The 27,131-nt window shown below is 43.5% G+C and overlaps 1 protein-coding gene across 1 annotated transcript in view; it reads right to left on the bottom strand.

Annotated features, from left to right (window-relative positions):
• The window catches only part of ccser2a (coiled-coil serine-rich protein 2a), an 83,135-nt gene that overhangs the window by 23,684 nt on the left and 32,320 nt on the right, over positions 1 to 27,131 (bottom strand). Inside the window, exons 2-3 of the mRNA XM_079511965.1 lie at positions 24,101 to 25,614; positions 23,250 to 23,452 (exon numbers count right to left, since the gene is read on the bottom strand). Of these exons, the coding sequence (XP_079368091.1) occupies positions 23,250 to 23,452; positions 24,101 to 25,571 (1,674 nt within the window). The 5' untranslated portion in view covers positions 25,572 to 25,614. The remainder of the gene's footprint in view (positions 1 to 23,249; positions 23,453 to 24,100; positions 25,615 to 27,131) is intronic.

Here is a 27,131-nt window from a genome sequence, read left to right as displayed (position 1 = left end):
CTACATTAAGCTGTGTTGCTCCCATCATGCAGTGCAAATGCGTGTTGTAGCAACCGTAGCCAATGGGAAAACAGGATGCAGTGTTGCCAGGTCCGCGAATTGTAAGCGAGTTGTAAGTAGCGTGTTGAATGGCATTTTTTCTGGGCTTGTTTTCATAGACCTGGCAACAAATTAGGCGGGGGTGTCGGTGCTTGTGGCGTGTTTGTGTTTATTATTGATATTGATATTGTTTGTGAGTCTGGACGGGAGGCGGCTTTAGTGGCAGTGCAATGACAATTTTTACGCGGGTGATGTTGAGTGTGGGCGTGCTGCGCGACATGAGGAGATAGCCATGGATCGACGCGGAGGGTAAGTCTGTGACGTGTTAGTGTGTTTAGTGGGTTGTTGCAGTGTGTGTTGCAGTGTGTCAGTGACGTAGTAGCTGGTGCCTTTTGTTCCTGGGTGCGAACAGCGTTTTGGGCACACCTTTTCAATTGTATAATAGATATTTATATAGTGTATTCGGTATCTTCCACAAACTTTGACACCCTACAAGTCCTACATACTTTCACCCAAAGACACCCATTCAGACTTTAAAAATAAACTGATGAATTGAGTACCTGACTACCTTTACTGTTAACAAACTTGTTAAAGAATTCAATCAATCAATCAACTCAATCAAACTGAAGCCATGGTTGTTGTGATTAAACTCCCCTCCTAGTTTTATTTAAATATGATTCAAGCTCGCCCTGTGCTCAAATAAGATGGATTCTGTATTACCCAAGTGTACCCATTACGGCAACCATGAAATCAGCCTGTGAAACAGATAATACTATTAATATGCATCTGAACAGCAGCTTTAGACACGAGACATTTTAAATCAAGCTGCGCTTGTGTTCTTGCCAAGGGGGGGATAATGATTTGAGTGCTGGCAATAATACAATAAATAAATAAATATGAATGTCTCGCACACACTCATGGCATGTCTTTAACCCAGTCAGGCCTAGCCTGGAACTCACCTATGCTTTTTATGGCATAGGCAGCTCCCGGCGGATCTGCCGGGAGAAACTATGCGCAGCTGCGCGACATGAGACTAATTACTAGAGCGACAGAGAGAGAGGAGTGTGTGTGTGTACATGTGTGCGTTTGTGTGTCAATTTAACAAAGGTGCAGACGATCAGAAATCAGCAGAGAGTGAGCGACGTTCGCGCTACTCTATGCCGAATTGAAGTGGACTCGGACCCAGACTTTTTTTTGTTCTCCCTGGAAATAAAAACGTCTGGGTTTCCGAGGCTAATTCGGGCCTGACGTCGAAATTAAAAAAAAAAAAATGTTTTCTAAATCATGACAATTTTCTGAAAGATTTGAGAGCACATTTTAACGATCTTTCAAAAATAGCAGACCTACAAGTTCATAGCGCGCCACTCGGTGGCGCGCTATGAACTTGTAGATCTGCTATTTTTCAATAGCTAAACACCAAAAGGGGTTCCCGCCCAAAATGGGTTAATGCCCCCGAGGTGCTCTGTCAATCTGAGCCTGTAGCCACGCACTGCATCCACAATGACAACAGCTGGGAGGGGTTGCTGCCCCCTCCTCTTCTGCACTCTGCTCCGAACACAACAATCAGTCAAAACTTCAAATAAAACACGAGCGGATCAAAAAGGTGATTAGACCTTGAATAGCCCCAATAGGAAAGTTTCAAAACAGACTATCTCCCCCCTTTCTTTTTTTTTTTACTGTTGTGCCCTCAAATGACCCGTACACAAAAAAGGTATCTGTCCCAGATGGGCGCCACCGACCGAAGCCTCACGAAAACTCATTACTGACAACTAAATTCTGACTGTAGTTGTATATGCGCAAGCATCTTTGGGGGGATCTTTGTTTGCCATCGGGTCGGGCTGTGGGTTGAATGTAAAATGGTCAATCTGGGCATGCTACCAGGAATGGAGTTCAAGAGGGCAAGTCATTTCTGACTCGAGCAAGCAACTTTGAACAACAACTTCTGCTTTAGATAAGAGGAAAATCAATAGGCAACCAAGAGAGAGAGAGAGAGGGAGGGAGAGAGGATTTTAGACTGTACTCGTGCCGTCCGGACTCTCTCTCCTTTGATGTGAAGTGCACTGCTCTATTCAGCGTGGCACATTTCACAGCGGTTCCTGCCCGAATCCCAGTAGAACTAACCTATCATAGGGAGAGGGTCATGTGGCGAAGAACACTCAGCACCTTTTCTTTCTGTTCTGAAGACCTTTTAAGTTTTAAAAAAAATGAAGGTCAACTCCATTTCAAGAGATTCAAGCAAGTTGTATTAGTTGAATTTAAAGACAGCAATTCAACCTGGAAATTATTAATGGAATGTCTGTCTGAATGTCTGAAACACTGTCGCTGCTCCTCACTGGCTGCACCAAATCGCTCTGAATTTTCACACAGGCATTGACCATTATATTATGGAGGTCTTAATGAAGCCTTTTTTTCAATTTAGCTAATTTAACTCTGTTAATTAAATGTATTAGTGAATTAAATGTCCCCTGTGCAAAATGCAAAAACTCACATTCGAGTATTTTTCTCTCAGAAACCGGCCGTATAAGGGCTACAGTTACAACACTTGGAGGGGAGGTTCCTAATAATTATTAAAGTTAATTATCAGTCGGCCTCATAGTGGCGTATATAACAGCCCACTTTACATTTCACCTTATAACTCTTGAACCGTACGTAGATCGCCACGGCCATTTGCGTCAGGATAGATTTTCCGGCATTTTTCTTCCACCAACATATTTTGTCTAAATCTCACAACGTTTGGTACACTTGATCTCTGGACCTATCCGATTAAACCACCACAGGCCGCATTTTCATAGTCCGTATCGTTCGTCTGTAATCAACCTTCCAAAGTTAGTGGGAGGGGCCTATTTTACAAAAAATGCCATAAATCACAAACGGAATGTCCAATCCACCCCAAATTGTAATCACGTGTCGAGTGTGGTTTAATCAACAGAGAGCCAAAAGCCATTCCATTTTCATCCATAGGGGTCGCCGCAAATGAGAAACGTTCAAAATCCCTTGACTTGATATTGTAATTGGCTAGCTAAATCAGTGGGAGGGGCCTATATTTCCATCGAGCCAACCACACAATGGTGTAATTTCCCCAGAATTGCACCTTTCCTGCTACCAACAGTCCTACAGTCATGAGTCCGACAGCCGGCCTACCCAAAACCCTAACCTAACCGCACGCGGACGCCAGGGGTGATTTTTAACCCGCAGCACGGGTTAGTTTGAACCCGCAGCACTTATAAGGCAATAGATAACACTTATTATAAATGTTTATAATCATGTATGACAACTGTATAACAACGCTTATAATGTACTAGAGCGGTGCCCGTTGGGTACTGCCCTACTTGGAACGATGGAAGTTGGAAATGCATGCCTCAGTGCCCACCCAGTTATGTCTGTGACGCTTTTATGCCCATATATGGAGTTAAAAATACACAAGGCAGAGAAGTCCAAACCATACAGAAGTCCAAACCATACAGAAGTCCAAACAGGGAACCAGCAACTCCAAGATCAACACAGGAAACAAAGACTTATGTTCTGACAGTGTGAGTGTGGCATGAGTCCAGTCTCATAGTGAGCAGGTTGATTGTGGAAGTGTTCACAGGTTTGTATTGTGGTCATGGCTGGGCTGGGGATGGAGTGGGAACAGGTGTGTGACAATGACTGAGAGTAGGAATGGAGAGTGGGAGTGGCTGACAGGGAGACATGGTCTGTAGACCATGACAGGCATGCCCATGTTGTACATGTTTCTACACCATACTGTCCATGCCCAACAGGAACAAACTTTTCAGTATTCCCCGTATTGCTTCCAAGATCATCGGACTTCCTACACCCACACTTTCTGATATGAACAATAAGGCCATCACACGGCTAGTACTTTCGATATCGAATGACACTGATCATCCCATTTATCGCTTCTTTAACCTCATGCCATCTGGACAAAGATACAGAACCGGTCAGTTTTAGTAGGGGTTTTGTTCCCTCAGCCATCGCGGCGGCATTAAACAAACTGCCCTACCGATAGGATGGTTCTGTATACTGTGGGGAACTCATGTTTTTGTATTGTCTTGGTGTTATGTGCTCGGTAGCCTCGGAAACCCAGACGTTTTTATTTCCTGCAGGGAGAAAAAATATAGTCTGGGTCCGAGTCCACTTCAATTCGGCATAGAGTAGCGCAAACATCTCTCACTCTCTGCTGATTTCTGATCGTCTGCACCTTTGTTAAATTGACACACACGCACACATATACACACACACTCCTCTCTCTCTCTCTCTCTGTCACTCTAATTAATTAGTCTCATGTCTAGCAGCTGCGCATAGATTCTCCCGGCGGATCCTGCCGGGAGCTGCCTATGCCATAGAAAGCATAGGTGAGTTCCAGGCTATGTGCTCGGTGTTGTTTTTGATGTGGGTCTTTGAACAGACTGTGAAGACGGATATCCTTTGGGACAATAAAGTTATTATTACTATTATTATTATGCCCACATATGGAGTCTATGTGGATGTCAGAACACCATTGTGATGTCAGAACCATCATTGTGATGTCAGAACAGGCCAGCTCCATATATGGAGATATAGGGGTGATCAGGTCCAGAGCCCGGGAAGAGGCTTTTGTGCTGGTTTTGGACAACTGGCTATCCGACCGACTCGACACCGGGTACTGCACTCCCTGTGGGGGTGTGGAACGTGTGTCGAATTTGAAGTCGGTGGGGCGAAGGATTCTCGAGTTGCGTGGATTACAGATGTACGTACACACGTACGTACGTACGTACACACGTACACACACACACGTACGTACGTACGTGTGTGTGTGTGTGTGTGTACGTGTGTACGTACGTACGTACGTACACACGTACACACGTACACACGTACGTGCACACAGAGACTTGGTGCATTTATAGATAGATAGATATAAGTGCTGGTCATAATGCTGTGTCAGGTGGAAACCTTGTATGTCCAAAACTGTAAAATTTGTTTAATTTTAAAAACATTTTGAAATAGTGATAATAGCCGATCGTCGCGATACGAGGCGTGAGCTTGTAGATCTGCTATTCTTCTCACTACTTTTGTGTGACACTGTTGTATGATGAAGTAGGCCCTACTTCATTCATCATACAAGAGTGTCACACAAAAGTAGTAGGGCATTCATTTACGAAAAAACACAAAAAAGATTAAATATGGAGATTTGGTTGGGTATGGGTTTCTGCTAGGGCTGTGAATCTTTGGGTGTCCCACGATTCGATTCGATTCGATTCCGATTCTTGGGGTCACGATTCGATTCAACTCGATTCTCAAACCAAAACGATTTTCTATTCAAAATGATTCTCGATTCAATACATAGGATTTCATCACCATGACACCATGTAGTGAAAACTCCTGTAACTGTAACCAGAAAAAAAATCTAAAAAAATAAATAAAAAAAAAACATTTTTTGGAAATTATGAATCGATTTTGAATCGTTCATAGCGGAATCGCGATTCTAATTCAAACCCCTAGTTTCTGCCCAACAGCTACGATATGTGCAATAGTGCAACTAACAGTGTGAGCTAAATGTAATTCATTCCTTCAGGTCCTCAGGGAATACATTCTGAGACTTGAGCCCTGGGCTTTGAAACACCTCATACACTTGCCATTCGTCACAAACAGTCCATTACTTGGGTGTTGTTTGTCCTTCATAAAGGTTTTTTTCCTCTATCTGTGTGGTGTGCTCGGCTGACAACATACAATGATTTCAGATGTAATGTCATGGGAACCACTTCAAAGGGTGTGGCTTGTGTTGTGCACATCAAGGCTGATAGAGACACCGTCTCTAGCCGGAGCTGGAACAACCATTTAGGTGATATACGTCGCACATGTGTGTGGCGCGTGTTTGCGTTTCTGAAATCACATCTCTTGAGAGACATTAGGAGTCTCTGCTCGCTGGAAATCCTTCATACACGGAGGACTCGCCTGTCCTTTTGATGGAGAACACGTCCTCTATCCCAATGACAGGCACATTTTCTTTATAATACAATTACCCGACTAATTTGCTGCTCTTGAACTAATGCGCCCCCCCCCCCCCCCCATAAAAAGGAGGTGAAAAAAAACTCAATTTCGAGTCTCTGTCTTTACTGAACATAGTCATTCTCCACAGTTCTTTAACCCATTCTGACCTGAGATCAGATTCTAAAAATTTCTTCTACATCCTGACAGTTTTCTGAAAAAGCTATGTTTCTGTGTCAGTCGTTCTTGGATTTTTCAAAAAATAGCAGACCTACAAGCTCGTAGCGCGCCACTCGGTGGCGCGCTATGAGCTTGTAGATCTGCTATTTTTCAATAGCTAAAGCATAACATAAGGGGTTACCGCCCAAAATGGGTTAAATTGGGAAATGTGAGGTAATTCAAGGATTGTGGTCGCTGCAGAGCCCTTATTGACTTTTAGAGGGACAATTAGAGGCTGTGAGCCACTGAGCCCGTTAGCGAGATGGATGAGAAGGGGGGGTGGGGGGGTTAATTCCAAGGGTACTAGAATGACACTTGGGGAACAGAGGAGAGCAGAATTTCAACAGCAGATGTGAGACTGGTGGCCTTGTCTTAACCTATTTTGGGCGGGAACCCCTTTTGGTGTTAGCATTAAGTTATGCTTTAGCTATTGAAAAATAGCAGATCTACAAGCTCATAGCGCGCCACCGAGTGGCGCGCTATGAGCTTGTAGATCTGCTATTTTTGAAAAATCGAAGAACCACTGACATAGAAACATAGCTTTTTCAGAAAACTGTCAGGGTGTAGAAGACATTTTTAGAATCTGATCTCAGGTCAAAATGGGTTAAGAGGTGTGGTTATTATGAGGCCTTTTTTGTACACAGATCGTGAGTAATAACACTACCTCTAGTAGTCACGAGTCACTTCGTGTTTAGCCTTCAGAGGGAGAACAGAAAGATGTGACCATCGGAGGAAAACATAGATTTGGTGCTGCATTGTGCCTGTTATGATGGGAGACTGTCTGATACTAGGCAGTGCTGTAGACAAATAATACACTTAATGTCGTACAAGTAAAAATGAAAAGTGCAGACAAGGCCATCGACTCGTTCGCAATACATTTCAGTGATGTTGACATAATGCTGATTCAAACTTATAGAGTTCAGAGCCAGTTGGAGGCGGAGTGGCCAGGCAAGGTGGCTATAGGAGGATGGCTCGGTGACTCGGGGGGGGGGACATTTTAGTGATGATTCTGATCACGGTTATTATAAAGTCTGACTTTGAGTGCATCTGTCTGGTTCTCTCTGTGTGTGTGTGTGTGTGTGTGTGGGGGGGGGGGGGGGGGGGGTACAGCGGGACGTACAGCGGCCGCTTGGGAACCGGAAGGTTCCCAGTTCGATCACAGGCTCCCCCAGAGTACTGTCAAAGTGGCCTCGAGCAAGACACTGAACCCCTAATTGCTCCCGATGAGTATGTTGGTGTCTTGCTTGCATGGTTTCCTCTGCCATCGGTGTGTGTGTGTGTGTGTGTGTGTGTGTGTGTGTGTGTGTGTGTGTGTGTGTGTGTGTGTGTGAATGTATGCACAATAAATGCACCATTTACAAAAAAAAAACAAGGTGCACAATCAAGTGCACTACACACAAATGCAAGCACACAAGCATGCACATGCACACGCACGCACACAAAAGGTTGTTTACCACAGGGGAGAGATGCTGTCAATTTAAACTCATGGGAGAAAGCAAAGCGGGTTACGTAGGTATTAGACTAATTAATGCAACAACGGAGCTGGCTCCCTGGCACAGCATCCCACAATGGCTGAGCTCTCCGCAGACAAAAGGCTTAAGCACCTCACTCATTTAAGCACTGATGAATTGGCCTGTCTCAACCCAGTGCAACAAAAGCCCCTAAAATTAGAGGCAAAATAAATAAATCTGAGGGGCAGAGAGGCTGCGGCAACTCAGCAGCTTTGATGTTATGGTAGGAAAGAAAGGATTATGTAACTGCCAAGAGTATGAGAGAGAAAAGAGGAGAGAGAGAGAGAGAGAGAGCAAAGAGAGAATAGAAGAACATAAAGTGTGAAAGACAAAAAAGTGATTTACAAAAACTAATGAAAACAGCAAAGTACCACACAACCAACCACCTGAGAGACGAAGGGATAAAAAGCGTGGGTTTCTTCTTCCTCCAGTCGTTGTCTCGTGCTGCGAGGCAGGGGGGCTGTGGCGTATATCCAGGGGAAATATATTGTTTTTAATGAGAAAAGCTCAAGAAAGGCAAGCGGTTAATGAGAGCAACGCAACTTCCATTCCCCATAGTGCACAACTCCAGTAGCACAAAGTTCTTTTATTGTCTTTACTACGAAAATATGAATTGACTAACTCATCTCAAACTCGCTCACAAATCCTCATTTAACCCGTTTAGGCCTGACGTCGAAATAAATTAAAAAAAAGTCTTCTGAAAGAATATATATATTCAAAGATTTGTGCCACATTTTCATGATTTTTCAAAAAAAAATAGCAGACCTACAAGCTCGTAGCGCGCCACTCGGTGGCGCGCTATGAGCTTGTAGATCTGCTATTTTTCAATAGCTAAAGTATTACATAATGCTTAGTTAAAACGCCAAAAGGGGTTCCCGGCCCAGAATGGGTTAAAAACATGACAAGAGATGGGGCTTTCAGTACCCTGGGAGACGAGAATGCACTCACCCATTTCATGAAAACACCCATACATCGTAGTTTGGTCTCGCATGGTAATGGCAACGTATATAGGCTGCTGCTCCGAGTCAACCGAAGGAGGTTAATCTCAACTTCATCTTAAATCCATATTCATTTAAATCCATTATAATAATACATTGCATTATACATTGCTCTAAATTTTACAGAATGCTGCCGCTAGGCTTTTCACTAAAACATATTACTCTTCTTTGAACTTCCGTACGGGTTATCTGTCTGTTTTTAGGATTGATTATAAGATTTTACTGATTACCTTTGGCACTCCATGGTTCTGGCCCCTAATTACTTTTTTGAGTTATTAACCCCTTGCGAGCCTGTGTGCAGCGCGATGTCCTCCTCAGGCAGTAGTAACCTGCTAGTTGTTCCTGAGAGGAGGCTGAAGACAAAGGGTGGCCGTGCCTCGCTGTCAGGGCTCTTTGATTGTGGAATGACCTGCTCGAGGAGCAGCTCTACGGGCAGGTTGTTCCAGAGTCGAGGAGCAATGACAGCGTGCAAAATCAATGACTTATTTTAAACCACTACTTAACCCATTCTGGACTGAGGTTGATTAAAAAAAAAGGCTTCTAAATCCTAAAAAAATTCTGAAAAACCCATGTTTCTATGTCAGTGGTCCTCAACCTTTTTCATGTGAAGGACCCCCAGAATTATCTCTATTGGGCCACGGACCCCCATCTCAAAATATGTAGTTTCAGGGACCCCCCCAGAAGCCAATATTTTAGTTAAAAATGTTCGCTCTGAAATATATATTTCAAAGATTTGCGCCACATTTTCACGACTTTTCAAAAATAGCAGACCTACAAGCTTGTAGCGCGCCACTTGGTGGCGCACTACAAGCTTGTAGATCTGCTATTTTTCAATAGCTAAAGTAGAACAGAATGCTTGAAACACCAAGAGGGGTTCCCGCCCAGAATGGGTTAAAACATACATGTTGCAGTGCCTGCGGCTGGGCTGGGGCACCATACAAGCATAATTGGCCATGTTCGTTGTTCGTGGGAGGGAAGCTGGGCAAGGGAAGTACAATCTTTGTTGCTGCACCAGTGACTCCTACAGGCTGGTCAGGGCGCCTGTCAGCAGGGGTGTTGAACTGTGAGGAATAGGGTGTTCTTCCTTGTGCGTGCACTCACTGGCATGTCAAAAGAAGTGGCAGGCGATTCCATGTGTATCAGAGGAGATGTTGTTTCAATACCATACCCTACAAAGGACCAACCAGTCCAAAGACCAAAAGCAGTACGAGTCAGCAGTGGCAAGACTACACATAGTGAGTGGGGAATTCAACGACTAAATTGTTTGTCAAATTTGTAAAAAACAAATACAATTATACTAATGAAAAAAGGATGGCTCATTTCATTTTACTTTTATGTAAAGCACTGCTTCATAAATAGTTATTATAGTCATGAAACAGAGGCTGTTATCATCATTATAATACTACTACAATTATTAATACTAATAATAATAATAATACAAACAGATATTATTTGTGGAACAAATATAACCAATGGATGAAATATATTACCGTAAAAGAAACCTGGTGCTTAAGCATCTCAAAATGAATCAAGAGAATCTCAAACCATCCAAAATAAATATACTTTTCCCTGGTCTGTCAAGTGTTGTTGCAATGCATTTTAAATATTGCTGAGGGCAGGGGCACATTATACTTCACTGTGTGAGGCTAAGTGGCCCTCCATTCACCATTCCAATATCACATGGTAACTAGTTACCATAGTACTGCGCGGTGCATAGCTGGGAAATGTTTTGATGAATTCAGGCCGCCCACCCCCTGATGCCATACGAATGCCATATGAATGCAGATAGAGACATATACAGACACACAAAAGCATGGCATACACACACACACACACACAATTACAATTGCACACGCACACATACCATTGTTGTCCTGAGGATGCACAGTGCCCCCAGGTGGACTGAACTCATCCCTGCAGCCTGGCTAAACAAAGCCACTGGGATTGCAGCAGGTTCTGATTTTTTTGAGTGTTGCAACCACTCCAAGGAACAGCAATGTCCGTGTTAACCTATGTGTGTGGCTATGAGTACCAGTAGGGGCAAAAGTGGCGCTGTTGTGCCAGAAACAGAGAGAGATAGATAGTGTTGCACTGTTGCCTAGTGCTAATTACAGAGAGAGAGAGAGGCAGGGGGAGAGGGGAGTTGCATCACTCAGTTCATACGGGTGTGATTTTTTTACTTGAGTACCAAGGAACAACAAAATACAATGACAATTACAGGAAGGTCATTTGTTAAATGTTTGTGGACGAAGTCGTTCTTTTTCAGATTCAATGTCTCGCCCCTTTATCGGGAAAACAGATGAGCTTTAATTGGTTCTAATTGGGGAGGTAATTCTTTCTATTGTTTTTTCTTCTTCCAAACAGCGATCCATCCATAGCTTCTCTCCTCACCTGAGATATGACCTCTTCAAACGTCTACTTAACACAGATCAAAGCAGAGTTCTCTCTCTGTGCAAACAAGTCTGGATCAGGACAGACTTTTTTAAGAACTTCTAAATGCTTCTCCATCGAGACAGGTTTCAGCTGGGTGGGACCGGGACGCGCTGGATTAACCCATTTTGACCTGAGATCAGATTCTAAAAATGTCTTCTACATCCTGACAGTTTTCTGAAAAAGCTATGTTTCTATGTCAGTGGTTCTTCGATTTTTCAAAAATAGCAGACCTACAAGTTCATAGCGCGCCACTCGGTGGCGCGCTATGAGCTTGTAGATCTGCTATTTTTCAATAGCTAAAGCATAACATAATGCTAACACCAAAAGGGGTTCCCGCCCAAAATGGATTAAACAGCCATTACCGGATTTATAGAGCAGGTCTTTTTTGTCATCGCTGCCGCCTTTTATCAGAGTAGTTCTCATCACTTATTCTCTCCTAATACATACAGTATAAGCACCATTTCCTCAACGGACGGGGGAGGAATAAAGAGAATGACGGAGATGGAGGGCCGAGAGGGGAGAGAGTGAGGGAGAGAGATGAATACATACAATTAAATGGGCCCCCATTTCCTTTCATCAAATAGCCAAGTTAGATATAACTCAAAGGCAGACTTGCGCACGCACACACACACACACACACACACACACACACACACACACACACACACACACACACACACACACACACACACACACACACACACACACACACACACACACACACACACACACACACACACACACACACTTAAAGCAGTACTATGTAACCTTTTAACAACCATAGTCTATATAGCATATTACTAGTCCTTACCCGTTCTGAATATATGGTAACGGATGGGTTATGGGTTATTATTATTATGTGTTGTTGCGTGCGCGCGCGCGCACACACACACGCGCGAACACACACACACTCTGCGATACAAAAGTCCTCCACAGTGTACTGTGAAGTTGTGTGTTCACGTTAACATGCCCCCGTCCAACTGTCAGAACTGGCTTGCAGGTGCCTGTGCCACGCAACCCCCGCATTGTCCGCAATGCTTCCCCAAAGAAGAAGTTCTGTCGACTGACGCAAGAGTAGCTAGTAGTATCGTTTTCCCAGTGTGGGTCTGTTACGCGGAAAAGTGTGTTCCAGTATTAATCTGTGTCCGTCCCAAAATGCATTTCGCTGGTGATACTGGCGACACGTGATTTGCGGGGAGTTTTTTTTACGCAAATGAATGTAATTAAGATGATTGTTAGAATGTTTGGCGTGTGTAATGCGGGGCAGATTGAGGTTGGAGGACAGGGCTGCACGGCGCCGCTAGGTTCCGTGAGGCTGTCCGTGTGTTGTGGCGTTGTGAGGAGGCGCTCTAGGCGAGAGCTGTCTTGCTCTATGCTAGGGAAGGGACTGACTGACTGATAGACTGACTGACTGACAGACAGCGGTTCTTGAATTATTAATAGGATATCATCCCACACAATTATAAAGTAAGTTTTGTTTAAGCAATACCAATCATCCTCCCATACATTTATAGACTCGGAGGGGTCCTTACTTGGGGCTTGACTGAATTACTATGTATAGCGAAGACATGCTATTTTCATTCTGGTATTTTGCCAAGGCACCAAAGGCAGAACTACCAAAGCGAAGACTGGTCAATCACAGCACGTCCTCGCCAGACATGCTTGCAGGGTAATGAAGTCAAAGACGTTTGCTGCCATCTGATTTGAGTCCAAAGTGGCCACTGACACCCCCAACTACATAGTTTTATCTGATAGACATGTATGCATTGCACACATGGCACATCATCCATAGCCTGGCTAATAAGCCAGACCGAATCAGCCGTTGGCAAAAAAAAAATTGCCTGCCGGCGGATTACGGTCTGGAGAGCCTCAATTGTACGCCCATTTCCTACACCAGAGAACTGGTGTGGCCAATCGGGACATGGTATGCAATATGGGCGGGCTTTGGTACAGGGACGTTCAATGCTTGAGACCTTTGACTGACAGTAGCTCTGACCAATTGCGTCAAAGAGAAAATGTTTGAACCCGCCCCCCGGGAAACAAGATCTATACACAGCATCTCCAGACTAAAATACCACACGACAGTGTGATTTGAGTCTGGCTTATTAGCCAGGCTACATCATCCATTAGTCAGTCCCTTGTGCCATGCCTCTCTCTGCACCTCTTTCTCCATCTCACACCATTTTGTCTTTCTACCCGACTTCTGTTGTCTACTCTAGCACACCAGCCTCTTCCCTTTTCCCCTGTCTAAATTCCTCCTTCCTGTTTGAGTCAGCATTCATGCTGCTGCAACGGAGGAGATGGAAAAGGAGATTGTCAATTTTGCAAAAGGTAACTGAGAATTGACATTTTCATTATCCCTATTACACTGAATAAAGACAGGACTGTGGACATTTCACAGTCTCTGGAGCAGGTGGGATTTCAGTGCATTGACCATGAGGTGTTATAGGTAGAATAACATACAGTGGGCAGTATTATGCGTGTCTTAAAGGACCACTTCACCACTTTTCAACTTCTCTTCCTATAATTGGTCCTAACTAATGTTCATGATAAAATACCACCATTGTTTCCTACTCAGTCTGTGTCTCATAGGAAGGCTGTGGGCAGTTCAGAAACCCGTCCACCAGTGACATCATCGATGGTGAATCCAAGCTAATAGAAACGGCAGGCTTTCTTTTCCTGAAAAGTTGCAATGCAAAAGTTGAAGCCATCGTTCTCACGATAATACAAATCTAAATATATTTTTAAAACAAATCTTGTTTTAAAAAAAATCTGCCTAATGATGATGTCACTGGTGGACGGGTGTCCGAACTGCCCAAAGCCCTCCTATGAGACACAGACTGAGTAGGAAAAAATGGTGGTGTTTTATCATGAACATTAGTGAGGACCAATTATATGAAGAGATGTTGAAAAGTGGTGAAGTGGTCCTTTAAGTACCTGGTCTTATTACTTAACTTAAGACCTGGAGGCGTGATCATTGCCATTTGGCTATTCTGAGTGGCCAAACAGCATTGACCACGCCTCCAGGTCTTAAGTTAAGTAATACGACCTGGTACTTAAGACACGCATAATACTGCCCTGTATCTCTAGAATATTTGCTGAAAGCCAAACTGACCCCCTTTACACATGACATTAACATGTGACTTAGCAGGTGATCGGATTGCAATTGGATATCACTTGACCACATACAAATACAGTTGTCTATGCAGCCAAGATGCATCGAGAGGACAGATAGTGATCAGATCGCTCAGACCAACTCCAGAGGTATAGTCAGGGACACATTGTGATACTATCGACCCGAGTGGCTCCATCATCCAGGCGGAGGAGACACATCTTCAGAAAATTGATTGTAATCGCATTCCAAACCACCAAGAAATTGCAAACATCAGTTAAGTCATATGATGTCTACAGACTACAGTAGATACAATTTAGGCATTTTAAGCAGATGCTCTTAATCGATTTACATTAACCCATTTTGACCTGAGATCAGATTCTAAAAATGTCTTCTACATCCTGACAGTTTTCTGAAAAAGCTATGTTTCTATGTCAGTCGTTCTTCGATTTTTCAAAAATAGCAGATCTACAAGCTCTAACAGCTATAACATAATGCCAAAAGGGGTTCCCGCCCAAAATGGGTTAAGCAAGAACAAAAACATGGCGATACATCATACACATAAAGACTAGTTATCATGAATCATACGTAAGATAAGAACATAACAGTGGAATATCTATATAATGAAACTATGCAAATACACTATAGTGCTATGTCTACATAAAATGCTATCTAAGTTACATAAATTGAACCTTTGCATTCGCCTGTATGGTCGTCTGGCTAGGGCTACAGCAAGTGCTACGGGTCAAGACTGGGGTCTGAAGAGGTTTGGGTTTTCAGACAACGGCGGAAGATTAGGAGTGAGTCTGCCGTTCTGATTGTAATAGGAAGTGCGTTCCATAGTTTTGAGAAGAATCTGGACACATGTTAATGCCAGGTGTACTGTAATCTGGCTAAAACCTAATCGAAATTAGATGCAATCTTAGATTAGACACAAGTGTAAAGGGTGCCACTGCCATAAATACTATTCCAGATTATAATAGAAGGGGGGCTTGTTTAGAAAATAATAAACTACATATTTGACTGTAGGAGGGTATAGAGTTGAACTTTGCAATTCGCAGCTCAACCGCAACCGTGACACTCATAATGACACCGTTAAGAATTAGGTCTTCAATGGGGCCAAACTAACTAAAACTAAGTTTATTATGGGTCAATGAGGGGAAACGGTGCATGTATTTGCTAACTGGTCAGTGTGCATGCTGACAAAAGGTGTGGTGAATGTATACATTAACCCAAATTGGGCGGGAACCCCTTTTGGTGTTAGCATTATGTTATGCTTTAGCTATTGAAAAATAGCAGATCTACAAGCTCATAGCGCGCCACCAAGTGACGCGCTACGAGCTTGTAGGTCTGCTATTTTTGAAAAATCGAAGAACGACTGACATAGAAACATAGCTTTTTCACAAAACTGTCAGGATGTAGAAGACATTTTTAGAATCTGATCTCAGGTCAAAATAGGTTAACCAATGGCATGGCTAATAGTACAGGAAATCTATGGAAAATACAGGATCAACCTCTAACTAATTGCAAAAAAACCAAACTCAACTGATTTTGCATCTTCAATATATCCTGAATAACAGAAAAAAAGTTGCCTGGAATTGTCTGAGGGGAAAGTGTTGAAAATGGCCTGTACAGTATGGCCACCATTGACATCCTATTATAAGGCAATATTTTCTAAATACTCATTGGGCTAAATTTGGCCATAGCAACTTGCCAAACTGTGATGATGTCAGCACATTTGGGCAAGTTGCTATGGCCAAATTTAGCCCAATTAGTGTTTTTATGCAAAACTAATGCTTGGAATGGATTCAGCATCATGAAAACCCCATAGTTTGATATGTCACATGCTACTTAAAGCATAAGGACATTTAGAAAATATTGCCTTATAATAGGATGTCAATGGTGGCCATACTGTACAGGCCATTTTCAACACTTTCCCCTCAGACAATTCCAGGCAACTTTTTTTCTGTTATTCAGGATATATTGAAGATGCAAAATCAGTTGAGTTTGGTTTTTTTGCAATTAGTTAGAGGTCAAATTACATTATTACTGGACTATAATGTGCTCATCAAGTGGGTGGGTGGAATATGCCATTCACAGCAGAGTGAAGCTCCCTCTATACATATGTGATTTACATTACTGGCATTGTACATTCTGCAGTGCTATAGTTCCTGCCCTCAAAGGTCTATTTTATGAATAATTCATTCATATCAGAATACTGAGTGTCTAGCATTTGCTTATACAGATGAGACTTATTAATCCATTGAGACCTGGAACGCATCCATGTCACGTTAGCGTTAGCGTTTTAAACATTATGTTATAATTTAGCTATTGAAAAATAGCAGATCTACAAGCTCATAGCGCGCCACTCGGTGGCGCGCTATGAGCTTGTAGATCTGCTATTTTTGAAAAATCGTTAAAATGTGCCTCAAATCTTTCCGAAAATTGTCATGATTTAGAAAACTTTTTTTTTTAAATTTCGACGTCAGGCCTGAATGGGTTAATGGCTTACTGGCCTCAAAGACTCTTGGCAGATTCTGTATAGTTATATTATAGTTCTGACTTTGAGCATGTACTCCATCGTGTCATGGGTGCACAGTAAAAATCCTCGGTTGGAATTAAAACGGACAGTTTCACTGTGTGGATGACGATCAGCAGCTCAAGGCCGTTACAGTTAACGCTGTTGCTTGTCTTGGGAGCATGACCACGGCTTATAACCCATTTTGGGCGGGAACCCCTTTTGGTGTTAGCATTATGTTATGCTTTAGCTATTGAAAAATAGCAGATCTACAAGCTCATAGCGCGCCACCGAGTGGCGCGCTACGAGCTTGTAGGTCTGCTATTTTTTTGAAAAATCGAAGAACGACAGAAACAGACGATAGAAACATAGCTTTTTCAGAAAACTGTCAGGATGTAGAAGACATTTTTTAGAATCTGATCTCAGGTCAAAATGGGTTAATAAGGACTTGAGTCCCTATCAGAGCTGACATTGTGGCAATTAAAACGGCGATCAAAGACCTGGGTTTTGCAAATTAGATCGCAGTAATTTTGGCACACTGCAGATGTGAGGACTGGAGTGGAGGTGGTGCTCGGTCAACCCTGAAATGCAGTCCACCACCAATTGGAAAAATAATGTTTTAACCACCCAGATGAAGTATGAAAACTTAATGAACATGGTTGGTTAAACACAGTTGCTGCTGTATACTATAAGCCTGATTTAGACTTTAGTACGACAGTGTGGCATGCCAAAAATAGATCCGTTTTCTTCCACAATGACTGATGCAGTCAATGAACAGAACAGGACTTTGGAGAAAAGAGTCCATGGTACAGTAATTGTACAGTATCACATTCACAGTAGATTACAGAAAACCTTGAATTATCTTTAACCCATTCTGGACGGGAACCCCTTTTGGTGCATTATGTTATGCTTTAGCTATTGAAAAATAGCAGATCTACAAGCTCATAGCGCGCCACCGAGTGGCGCACTACGAGCTTGTAGGTCTGCTATTTTTGAAAAATAGAAGAACGACTGACATAGAAACATAGCTTTTTCAGAAAACTGTCAGGATGTAGAAGACATTTTTAGAATGGGTTAACTATTCAGGTTGCATTCTAACAATATAAAAACTATAGAGAATGTTGGGACCAATACCAACAAGTCCTTCAAACACTGACTGTATATTTTGATTCTTCATTGGCACCGATGCCTTTTTAGATGACAATATAATGGCTTCATTTGACCACAAGAGGGGGCCCTATGCAAACTATAGCCTGTGTTCATGCCCTGCTACTATGGTCTGGCATTATTTAGCCCAGGGGTTTTCAAACTTGCGTGCCCAAGGCACACCAATGGGCATGTCAAAGGGTGCGTACGGAAATGCGCACCGGGAATGTGGTCAGTTTGTTGAGTGTGGTGGGCGGTGACGTCACAGTGTGCCTTATTTACGAACGACCACAGCTGTGACGCATTCACACCGCCGACACCCACCGGACAACCCCAGCTTCAGGGTAGGGTCGCTCAGTGCGGGCACTCGGCACACCCGGTGCGCAGCGCACTGGATTTTCCGAACGACAACGCACCGAGTGCACTGAATAAACGAACGACAAGAGAGCACACCAGTGCATTCAGGGCGCATTTCCGAACGCACCCATAATGTCAAGGCCTGGTCAAGGTCAAGACCTGTTTTTATAGCACAAAATAAATGATATACAAGCTCACAGAACATTGGAGATGTTATATTTATATTTAGGAAACTTTGTGGGGACAAAACTTCATTTCGCTTATTATGATCGTTCCATTTCAATATAGTATGAAAATCTACTTGCAGTCATGACATGGAATTTGCCTGAGATACAGTAGGTAATTCAACATACAAAACTTATTGCATGTTTTGTTTTGTCAAACCTATTATGTTATCAATATCATTGCTTTTCAGTACGGACTGATTTGAAAAATAATCCCTGGAGTAAATACTGATTTACAAACCAAATTCAATCCTCCATTACCCGACTTATTACCCGCACTATCATGTATAGCCAACACTGACTCAGTTATTCAATGATGTTTATCCAACACTGAGTCAGTTATTGAATTATGCTTATCCAACACCGAGTCAATTATTCAATGCATAGCTATTTTTATCACTTTGGAGAAAATATAAACAAGCATGAACGACGCTACTAATTATGATAAGTTACTGTGCCAACTTTCAATTAGTGAAAATAGCAATTCTAAAAGCTCACTTCACGTCACAATGAATTTGCAGATTGGATATTTTTGCTATTTGGCGTAAAACAAAGACGTAAATTGGGCTTAAGTGATTTAAAAAGTGGTACTACCAGTTCAGTGGCCTTGTGGTTAGTGTGTCCGCCCTGAGACTGGGAAGTTGGGGGTTCAATACCCCGGCCCGGGGCATACCAAAGACAAAATGCGACCCAATGCCTCCCTACATGGCACTCGGCATCAAGGGTTGGATTTGGGGGTAAGTCCCTGCAACATACTAGCGTCATGTCCAGGGGGTGTACTTGCAGTGGTGGAAAAAGTACTCAATTGTTTTACTTAAGTAAAAGTACCAATACTGCAATTTAGAACTACTTCGTTACAAGTAAAAGTACGGAATTGAAAATGTACTTGAGTAAAAGTACAAAAGTATCGGCATCAAAATGTACTTAAAGTACTAAAAGTAAAAGTACTCATATTGCAGAATGGCCCACTTCACAAGTTCAAACTGTGTACAAAATCTTTTGAAAATAGCAGATCTACAAGCTCACAATGCGTCGCGTTGCGACGCATTGTGAGCTTGTAGATCGGTTATTTTCAAATGGCCGAAATGTATAGGGTTGAAGTGGTTAATGTATGTTTTCTAATCAAAATTAAAATCTCCAAAGTAACTAAAGTTTTCAAATAATTGTAGTGGAGTAAAAGTACAAATTGTGACTCTGAGATGTAGTGGAGTAGAAGTAAAAGTATTGGAAATTAGAAATACTCAAGTAAAGTACAAATACCTCAAAATTGTACTTAAGTACAGTACTTAAGTAAAAGTACTTAGTTACTTTCCACCACTGTGTACTTGTACATCAAGCCGCCTCACTGAGTGACATATAAAAGGATAGGCCGCTCCTGCCCTATGGGCTACATGGCTCGGCGAGGCTTACTTCTTTTATTTCAGAAATGTCACATGATCCTGACACACTGGATCTTCAGTGTGCACATGCACAAAAACACATACAGTACATGTATATACAGTACACACTAATCTGTGTACAGATGTATGTCACACACACACACACACACACACACACACACACACACACACACACACACACACACACACACACACACACACACACACACACACACACACACACACACACACACACACACACACACACACACACACACACACACACACACACACACACACACACACACACACACACACCTTTACCTCAGTTACAGCAAATCCATTGAAGACTAAACCGTGTGTGTTTTTGGTGGTGCCTCTACAACACATGGTAAATCCTTATAACCCTCATCATAAGACAAAAACAAAGCACTTGACATAGGCGATTATGTGCTCTCTAATCTGGATCATTAAGCTCTTTAACCATTCCTGAGATCATGTGCCATGGCACTGGAACACAAAGAACCAACCAAAAGTGTGGGTTAAAAACATAAACAGCCAGATATAGTTTTGCAGGCTGCCTGGGTCAAAATACCTTGGTATGAAATCAGGGCTGGCAAGAAAATCCTGAGCCCTTTCAGCATTAGTTCTGCTCTTTTAATCCCTAATTAGTGTAGGGACGGAGGCAGAATCCTTTAGCGGTAGGTATCGATTAATGGACTAAAGGCACGGAAAGTCCACTGAGGCATCCTGGGAAGAACTGGGTTTGCCTGCCAAAAGGAATAAAGTACATCCTATGATGGGTTTGAGCGTTAGCAGGAATAAATATACTGCATGAGAGCCCTGTGCCTTCTACAGGTGTCTAAAGGGGTCAGAATTAACCCATTTTGACCTGAGATCAGATTCTACAAAATGTCTTCTACATCCTGACAGTTTTCTGAAAAAGCTATGTTTCTATGTCAGTCGTTCTTCGATTTTTCAAAAATAGCAGACCTACAAGCTCGTAGCGCGCCACTCGGTGGCGCGCTATGAGCTTGTAGATCTGCTATTTTTCAATAGCTAGAGCATAACATAATGCTAACACCAAAAGGGGTTCAGTGAAACTGGAATACTCTGCCCAAGAAATTTGATAAATGAATGCACTTTTTCATTTCTCTTCATTATAAACCACCAAAAGACATTTTGGATATGAACCAGGTGCTTAATTAATTAGGGCAGTATGCACCGCTGTCGACCGCAGAGGGTGGTGAGGATAATATGCTGCTGTGATGCTCACCTGCACAAGGTACACGGATTCTATAGGATAGGATAGACTTGATTGTCCAGAGGGGGGAAATATTGTAGTACTGCATATGCTGTAACACAACATAGTTCCTAGGCGACCGATACAACCCGGAAATTAACCGGAAGTGAAAACTCTTTGCATGCCATTTCCCAGATTGCGTTTTTGGTCAAAACAAGCTATATTCAATGGCCCGTGTGGTATTTGAGTCTGGAGATGCTGTGTATGGATCTCGTTTCCCAGGGGGCGGGTTAAATTTTTTTCTCTTTGACGCAATTGGTCAGAGCTACCGTCAGTCAAAGGTCTCAAGCATTGAACGTCACTGTACCAAAGCCCGCCCATATTGCATACCGTGGCCCGATTGGCCACACCAGTTCTCTGGTGTAGGAAATGGGCGTACAATTGAGCCTCTCCAGACCGTAATCCGCCGGCAGGCATTTTTTTTTTGCCAACGGCTGATTTGGTCTGGCTTATTAGCCAGGCTACCATAACTAAAGAACAGATTGCTGTTACAAAATAGAATAGAAAGAAAAGACGATTGTCCGTCAGTTCACACAGCGTTTGTTTACATCCGGTTCACACGTCTCGGTCCCGTGGGCCTTCAAAATAAGGGTCTACACTGGCGGTAGCGGAAAAATGTATTTATTAATGCCTGGCAGTTAATGTGTTTTATTGCGACCATCTCAGTGGCCTTTGTGGTTGGAGTGTCCGTCCTGAGATTGGGAGGTCAGGGTTCAGGAAGAAATGGGACACAACTGCTTGGCACTCAGTATTAAAAGGGACACTTCACCCTATTTGCAAAAAAATATATGTTAATGACGTTTAGAAGATTTAAAACACGTTCCTGGGGTCTTTATAAATGTGTAATATGTGGTTTTAGATATTTTAGATTTTAGCAGTATCCATGATGTCATGGACACTGGCAAATTTTCTAAACGTCATTAACATATATTCTTTTGCAAAAAGGGTGAAGTGTCCCTTTAAGGGCTGGGTTGGGGGTAAGTCCCTCCGACACAATAGCATCATGTCCAGGGGGTGTACTTGTACTTCACGTGGGGGCCACATGACTATAAGGGAACTGTTGGTTCCCAAGGCTACGAAATTACTGGGAATGCGCCGTCTTCATATTCCAATGATTAATGTTTTATGTAAAGCACTTTGAAATGCCTTCTGGTTGAAACGTACTATAAATACACTTTGCCTTGCCTTTCTTCTACTTGGACAATCATTTCTTCCTCGTTTTATTCAATTTTGTTCAATGCATCGTTTGTTTATTTGACGTTGTATATTTGACATTGTGCCTTCTTGTCTTCTGACTTTGTTTCCCTGTTTCTGTCTCTATTCTTTGCATTTATAACTCTCTTGAAACTGAAAAACTACAAAAAAAAGATTCACCCACACGTTTACACCTGTAAACCTGTGATGTGACAATAAACATTGCAGGTGAAGTTGGAGTCACCATGCTGCTACAGAGCTGTTGCTTCAGAAACTGTATTAAAAAGAATTTGACTTGTGGCTTCAAAGCATTCAATGACGACTGACGTTTAACCCACAGTATTATCCTTAGCCATTCTGAAACACGCAACAGTACAATATACCACTTGACAAATACAGAGGCATGAAGGAAGAAGAGCCAGACTGGGAAATGGTCTGTCTATTGTTTTCATCTACACAGAAACAGTGTTACACTTATCTCCTCCGTGATAACATGGGGGTTCACAAAGGTATGGGAACCAGTCTTCGATACAGTGGACCCTTCTAGACTGTGCTTCAATGTACGTTATTGAACGGTAGTGAATAACAAAGACTCTGGTGACCTGTAATGTAATCATGTCAAGACTGTGGTGTACTCGTTTTGTCTTTTTTTTGTTTTTTGTCTGTGCATTGTAATGTCCGTATTGTGGTTCTTGTTGTTTTCCTATGCTATGTTGAAAAAAGAAAAATGTGTGGTTCTATATACATTGAATTGTGATTGAACAGTTGTGAAATCTCAGAGCCTCAATAAAAATACATTGAAAAAAAAGAAAGAAACAGTGTTACGGGTGTTGCTGAGTGGGGACTGACCATGCTGTTGAGTTCAGAGTCGTCGTAGCCGTCACAGGGAAGCATATGGGGGCCTCCCAGAGGCTCCAGCCCTTCCTCGTCCCACATGTAAGTTCCACCGGAGCTGTTGGAGGGGGACAGCTCCAGTGAGGAGCCGTGCAGGAAGTCACCCCCCTCCGAGGACAGCGCCAGAGGGCTCCTGGTCACCTCCTCCTCCTTGTGACCTGCAGATGAGATACAATAACAGAGTCTATAGCTCAACTCAGTTCCGGCTGGAACATTAGCAAAAGTGGTAATAATGCCAGTAGTATTGCATTACCACTTTCAACGTTTTCTTCCAGGAAATAAAACGTCTGGGTTTCCGAGGCTACTTTCAATGTGACGTCTGCAGAATAATTTATTCCTTATACGATATTGTTATTATGGTTGCATATATATGACCATTATATTTTACAATCACTTATAGTGCATCATAATTATAATAATAATAATTATAATGAATTAATTATAATAATTATATATAATATAATAATTAATAATTAAGTATGAAATTTGGTAGCTTGTAAGAGCCGGATGTCTCCCCATGATATCATGTACATAAAACATGAGCATCACCACCACCTTAGAATATTGTCTCGACTCCTATTTGCCTTAACGCTGATTGTCAAAAAATTTCAAAGGTTTTCAAAAATAGTGAAAATAGCAGATCTACAGGCTCACAATCGTTGCGATGTGGCGCATTATGAGCTTGTAGAGAGGCTATTTTTGTTAGCAAAGTATAGGGCTTAAGAGGTGCGCACGCACGCACGCACGCACGCACGCACGCACGCACGCACGCACGCACACCTTAAAAAAATATTCGAATCAATCACCTGTAAGGCCCATGTTGGCCCAGTCCATGGTCTCACTGAGGAAGTTGGCTAGCCGGCTCTGGGTAGCACTGCCAATCTTTCTGTTGTCAGGCAGGTCCACGTCACTAAGCCCATCACCCACGCTCTCAAAGTCATCCAGAAACTCTTCGCTGGTGTCCCCTCGCTCCAGAGAGGAGGCCGAAGACAGGGACATGTCCTCCAGGGCCTCCCCGACTGCCTGGCCAGAGCTTTCTGTTAACGGACCCTCTCCGCTTCCTTCTCCCTCACCTCCTATGCCAGAGCTACAATCACTGTTACTGGGGGGGTCTGCTTTCTCATTCTCCCCGGGGGACACGAGGTCTATCGCTATATCCACGATCGCCCCGCTCACGGGGGCGGTCAATGGTCTAATGTCCCCTTTAACCCGCCCTGTGAACAGGGGCTTCTGCTGCTTTGCCTGCGCGGGTCTGGACAGTTTGTAGCTAAGAGACCCACCGTCACCCGAGGGCTTGTTGAGAACACAGCTAGGGAGCAGCGGCTTCTTCAGAGCGCTGGGCGTGGTTGGCGTGGGAGCAGTAGAGGACAAGGGGGACGAGAGTGTGGCGGACGTTGGAGGAGAGGTTCTGCTGTACTGAAATCCGAGACCGAGACCTCCTCCGCCATCGAGACCGCCACCCAAGCCTCCCAGGCCCAGGCCCACCCTGCCGCTGCTCAGTTGTGGCGGTTTGAGGAAGCTGAGGCGTGGTGGGCGGAGCTGGGTGTTGGCCAGGGGCTTGGCCAGCTCCACGGCCCGGTTGAAGGAGAAGGACCGTATCATGGGCTGGCTGGTAGGCGAGGGGATCTGCTTGAAGTGAGTGAAGCTGTGCGAGCGCACCATGTTGTCCGGCGCCAGTGTCTTGAGGCCTTCTTCACTGGACTGGGGCAGGCTGTCCTGGGAGCTGCTGCGCTGAGACCCAGGGCCAGCCCGGGGGCGCGCCAGGCGCGATTCTGACCCAGGCGTTGCCCCCGGCGGCCTAGTGGGAGAAACGGACCCATTCTGGGCTGATTTAAGAGATCCGTTGAGCGGGCTCTGGGAAAGCTTGGTCCCCGCTTTGGGATTCAACTTTGGGGTCTGCTTGGGAATGGCCTTAGGGCTAGAGGTGGCCACCGGTGATGGGGCAGACCGCCGTAGCCTGATGGGGGTCCCTGGGGCTCCGCTTTTCACCACCTCCTTGCTCGTTGAAGAGGGATGAACCTTATCCTCACAGCCTCCCACCTCAGGGTTGAGGGTGGAGGTAGTGGGAGTGTTATTACCTCCATCTCTCCGCCATTTCAGGGAAAAAGAAGACGCGCGGACCACACCATTAGTGCAGGCTACCGAATGGGTGGTCTTGACCTCATGGGCGATGGGAGTCGTCTGCGGGGTGCCATTGGACAAGGAGCCAGAAGGCCGGGCACCAAATTTGGGTAGTCTGGACACCATAGCAGACTTGATGGGCGCCTTTTCTTCCATTAGACGCCAGGACTGGCATGGATGGGCATGGAATCACACAGACCTAGGAGAGACAGACAGACAGTGAGAGACAGATAAGACTGTATACTATTTAACCCATTCTGACCTGAGATCAGATTCTAAAAATGTCTTCTACATCCTGACAGTTTTCTGACGTTCTTCGATTTTTCAAAAATAGCAGACCTACAAGCTCATAGCGCGCCACTCGGTGGCGCGCTATGAGCTTGTAGATCTGCTATTTTTCAATAGCTAAAGCATAACATAATGCTAACACCAAAAGGGGTTCCCACCCAAAATGGGTTAACTTTTGCAATAAACAAACTAAAGTATATTTCCTTTCCCAAATCAGACATAATTCCCCCTCTTTATAATTATTCCATTCGTATCCTTTATTAAAATTGGCCCGGCGGACCTGATGACATCAGTTACTCTGACAATTACTTATTGCTAAAACCTATGCTAGAATAAATAATTACGCTCATTTAAGCGTTCTGATAAGGTAAGCGCTAAGTGCCACTGCCAATTTCACCTGTCGTTCGCCCTCAAAGTGAGACCTTATTGAGTCGAACTGAGAGTAAAGACATGGGTCCACAATGTGATAAAATATCTTGCCACTAAATCTCTCCAAGTTAAAGAAAATAACGTTAGTATCAGTTCTACAGCACACTCCACTGAGACGGCACGCACGGAGGCACGCAAGGCCCTCGTCCTCTTCTAAATGCTACATACTGTATGCATGCTGTTGCAGTAAGGCTTGTGTGTGTGTATGTGTGTGTGTGTGTGTGTGTGTGTGTGTGTGTGTGTGTGTGTGTGGGGGGGGGGGTATTGGGCAAGGTTTATCAGATGAATTGGGACTACATCTGGTCTTGTGTCCTTGGCTTAATGGTTACGATTTCACATTTGTCTCATCACTGATCTTCCGGGCAGTGAGATCATACAGTACAGACATACAGAATGATACTAAAAAAGGTGTTAAGGTTATAGAACTATTCAGAATATGTATGTCTTTGTATAACACTCATTAAACAAGGCTGGCTAAGAACACATTCTTATCTATAATACCTCCCAAAAGCAAAAAGGGGAAATAATACCAGAACAAAGACAACATTATTTAATAAGAAGATCACGCGCTGGTGTGTGTGTTTTGAGAGGAGGTTTCAAAGGTTTCTGAGGAGCCTCCCATGTGACCTGTGGTGGCTGGCACAGGCCAATTGGAGGAGGGGTTCTCAACCCGTGGGTCGCGACCCCTCGGGGGGTCGCCACATTATTTTAGGGGGTCCCCAAATTATTTTCCAAAAAAAAAAAAAAAAAAAAAGTTTTTTAAATTTTATTTTCACTTTTTTTCAAAAATAGCAGACCTACAAGCTCGTAGCGCGCCACTCGGTGGCGCGCTATGAGCTTGTAGATCTGCTATTTTTAAATAGCTAAATTATAACAATGCTTAAAACACCAAAAGGGGTTCCCGCCCAAAATGGTTTAAGGTTATTGTAGCAGTCAATTTATATTGGGGGTCGGGAGGGGGCGGGGCGGGGGTCCCGAGACATTGCCAAAGCATTTCCG

Source organism: Electrona antarctica (assembly GCF_951216825.1).
Source record: "Electrona antarctica genome assembly, chromosome: 10".
NCBI classification, from domain to species: Eukaryota; Metazoa; Chordata; class Actinopteri; order Myctophiformes; family Myctophidae; genus Electrona; species Electrona antarctica.
The sequence above is the reverse complement of the archived record's forward strand: the minus strand, read 5'-3'. Positions and strand labels throughout refer to the sequence as shown.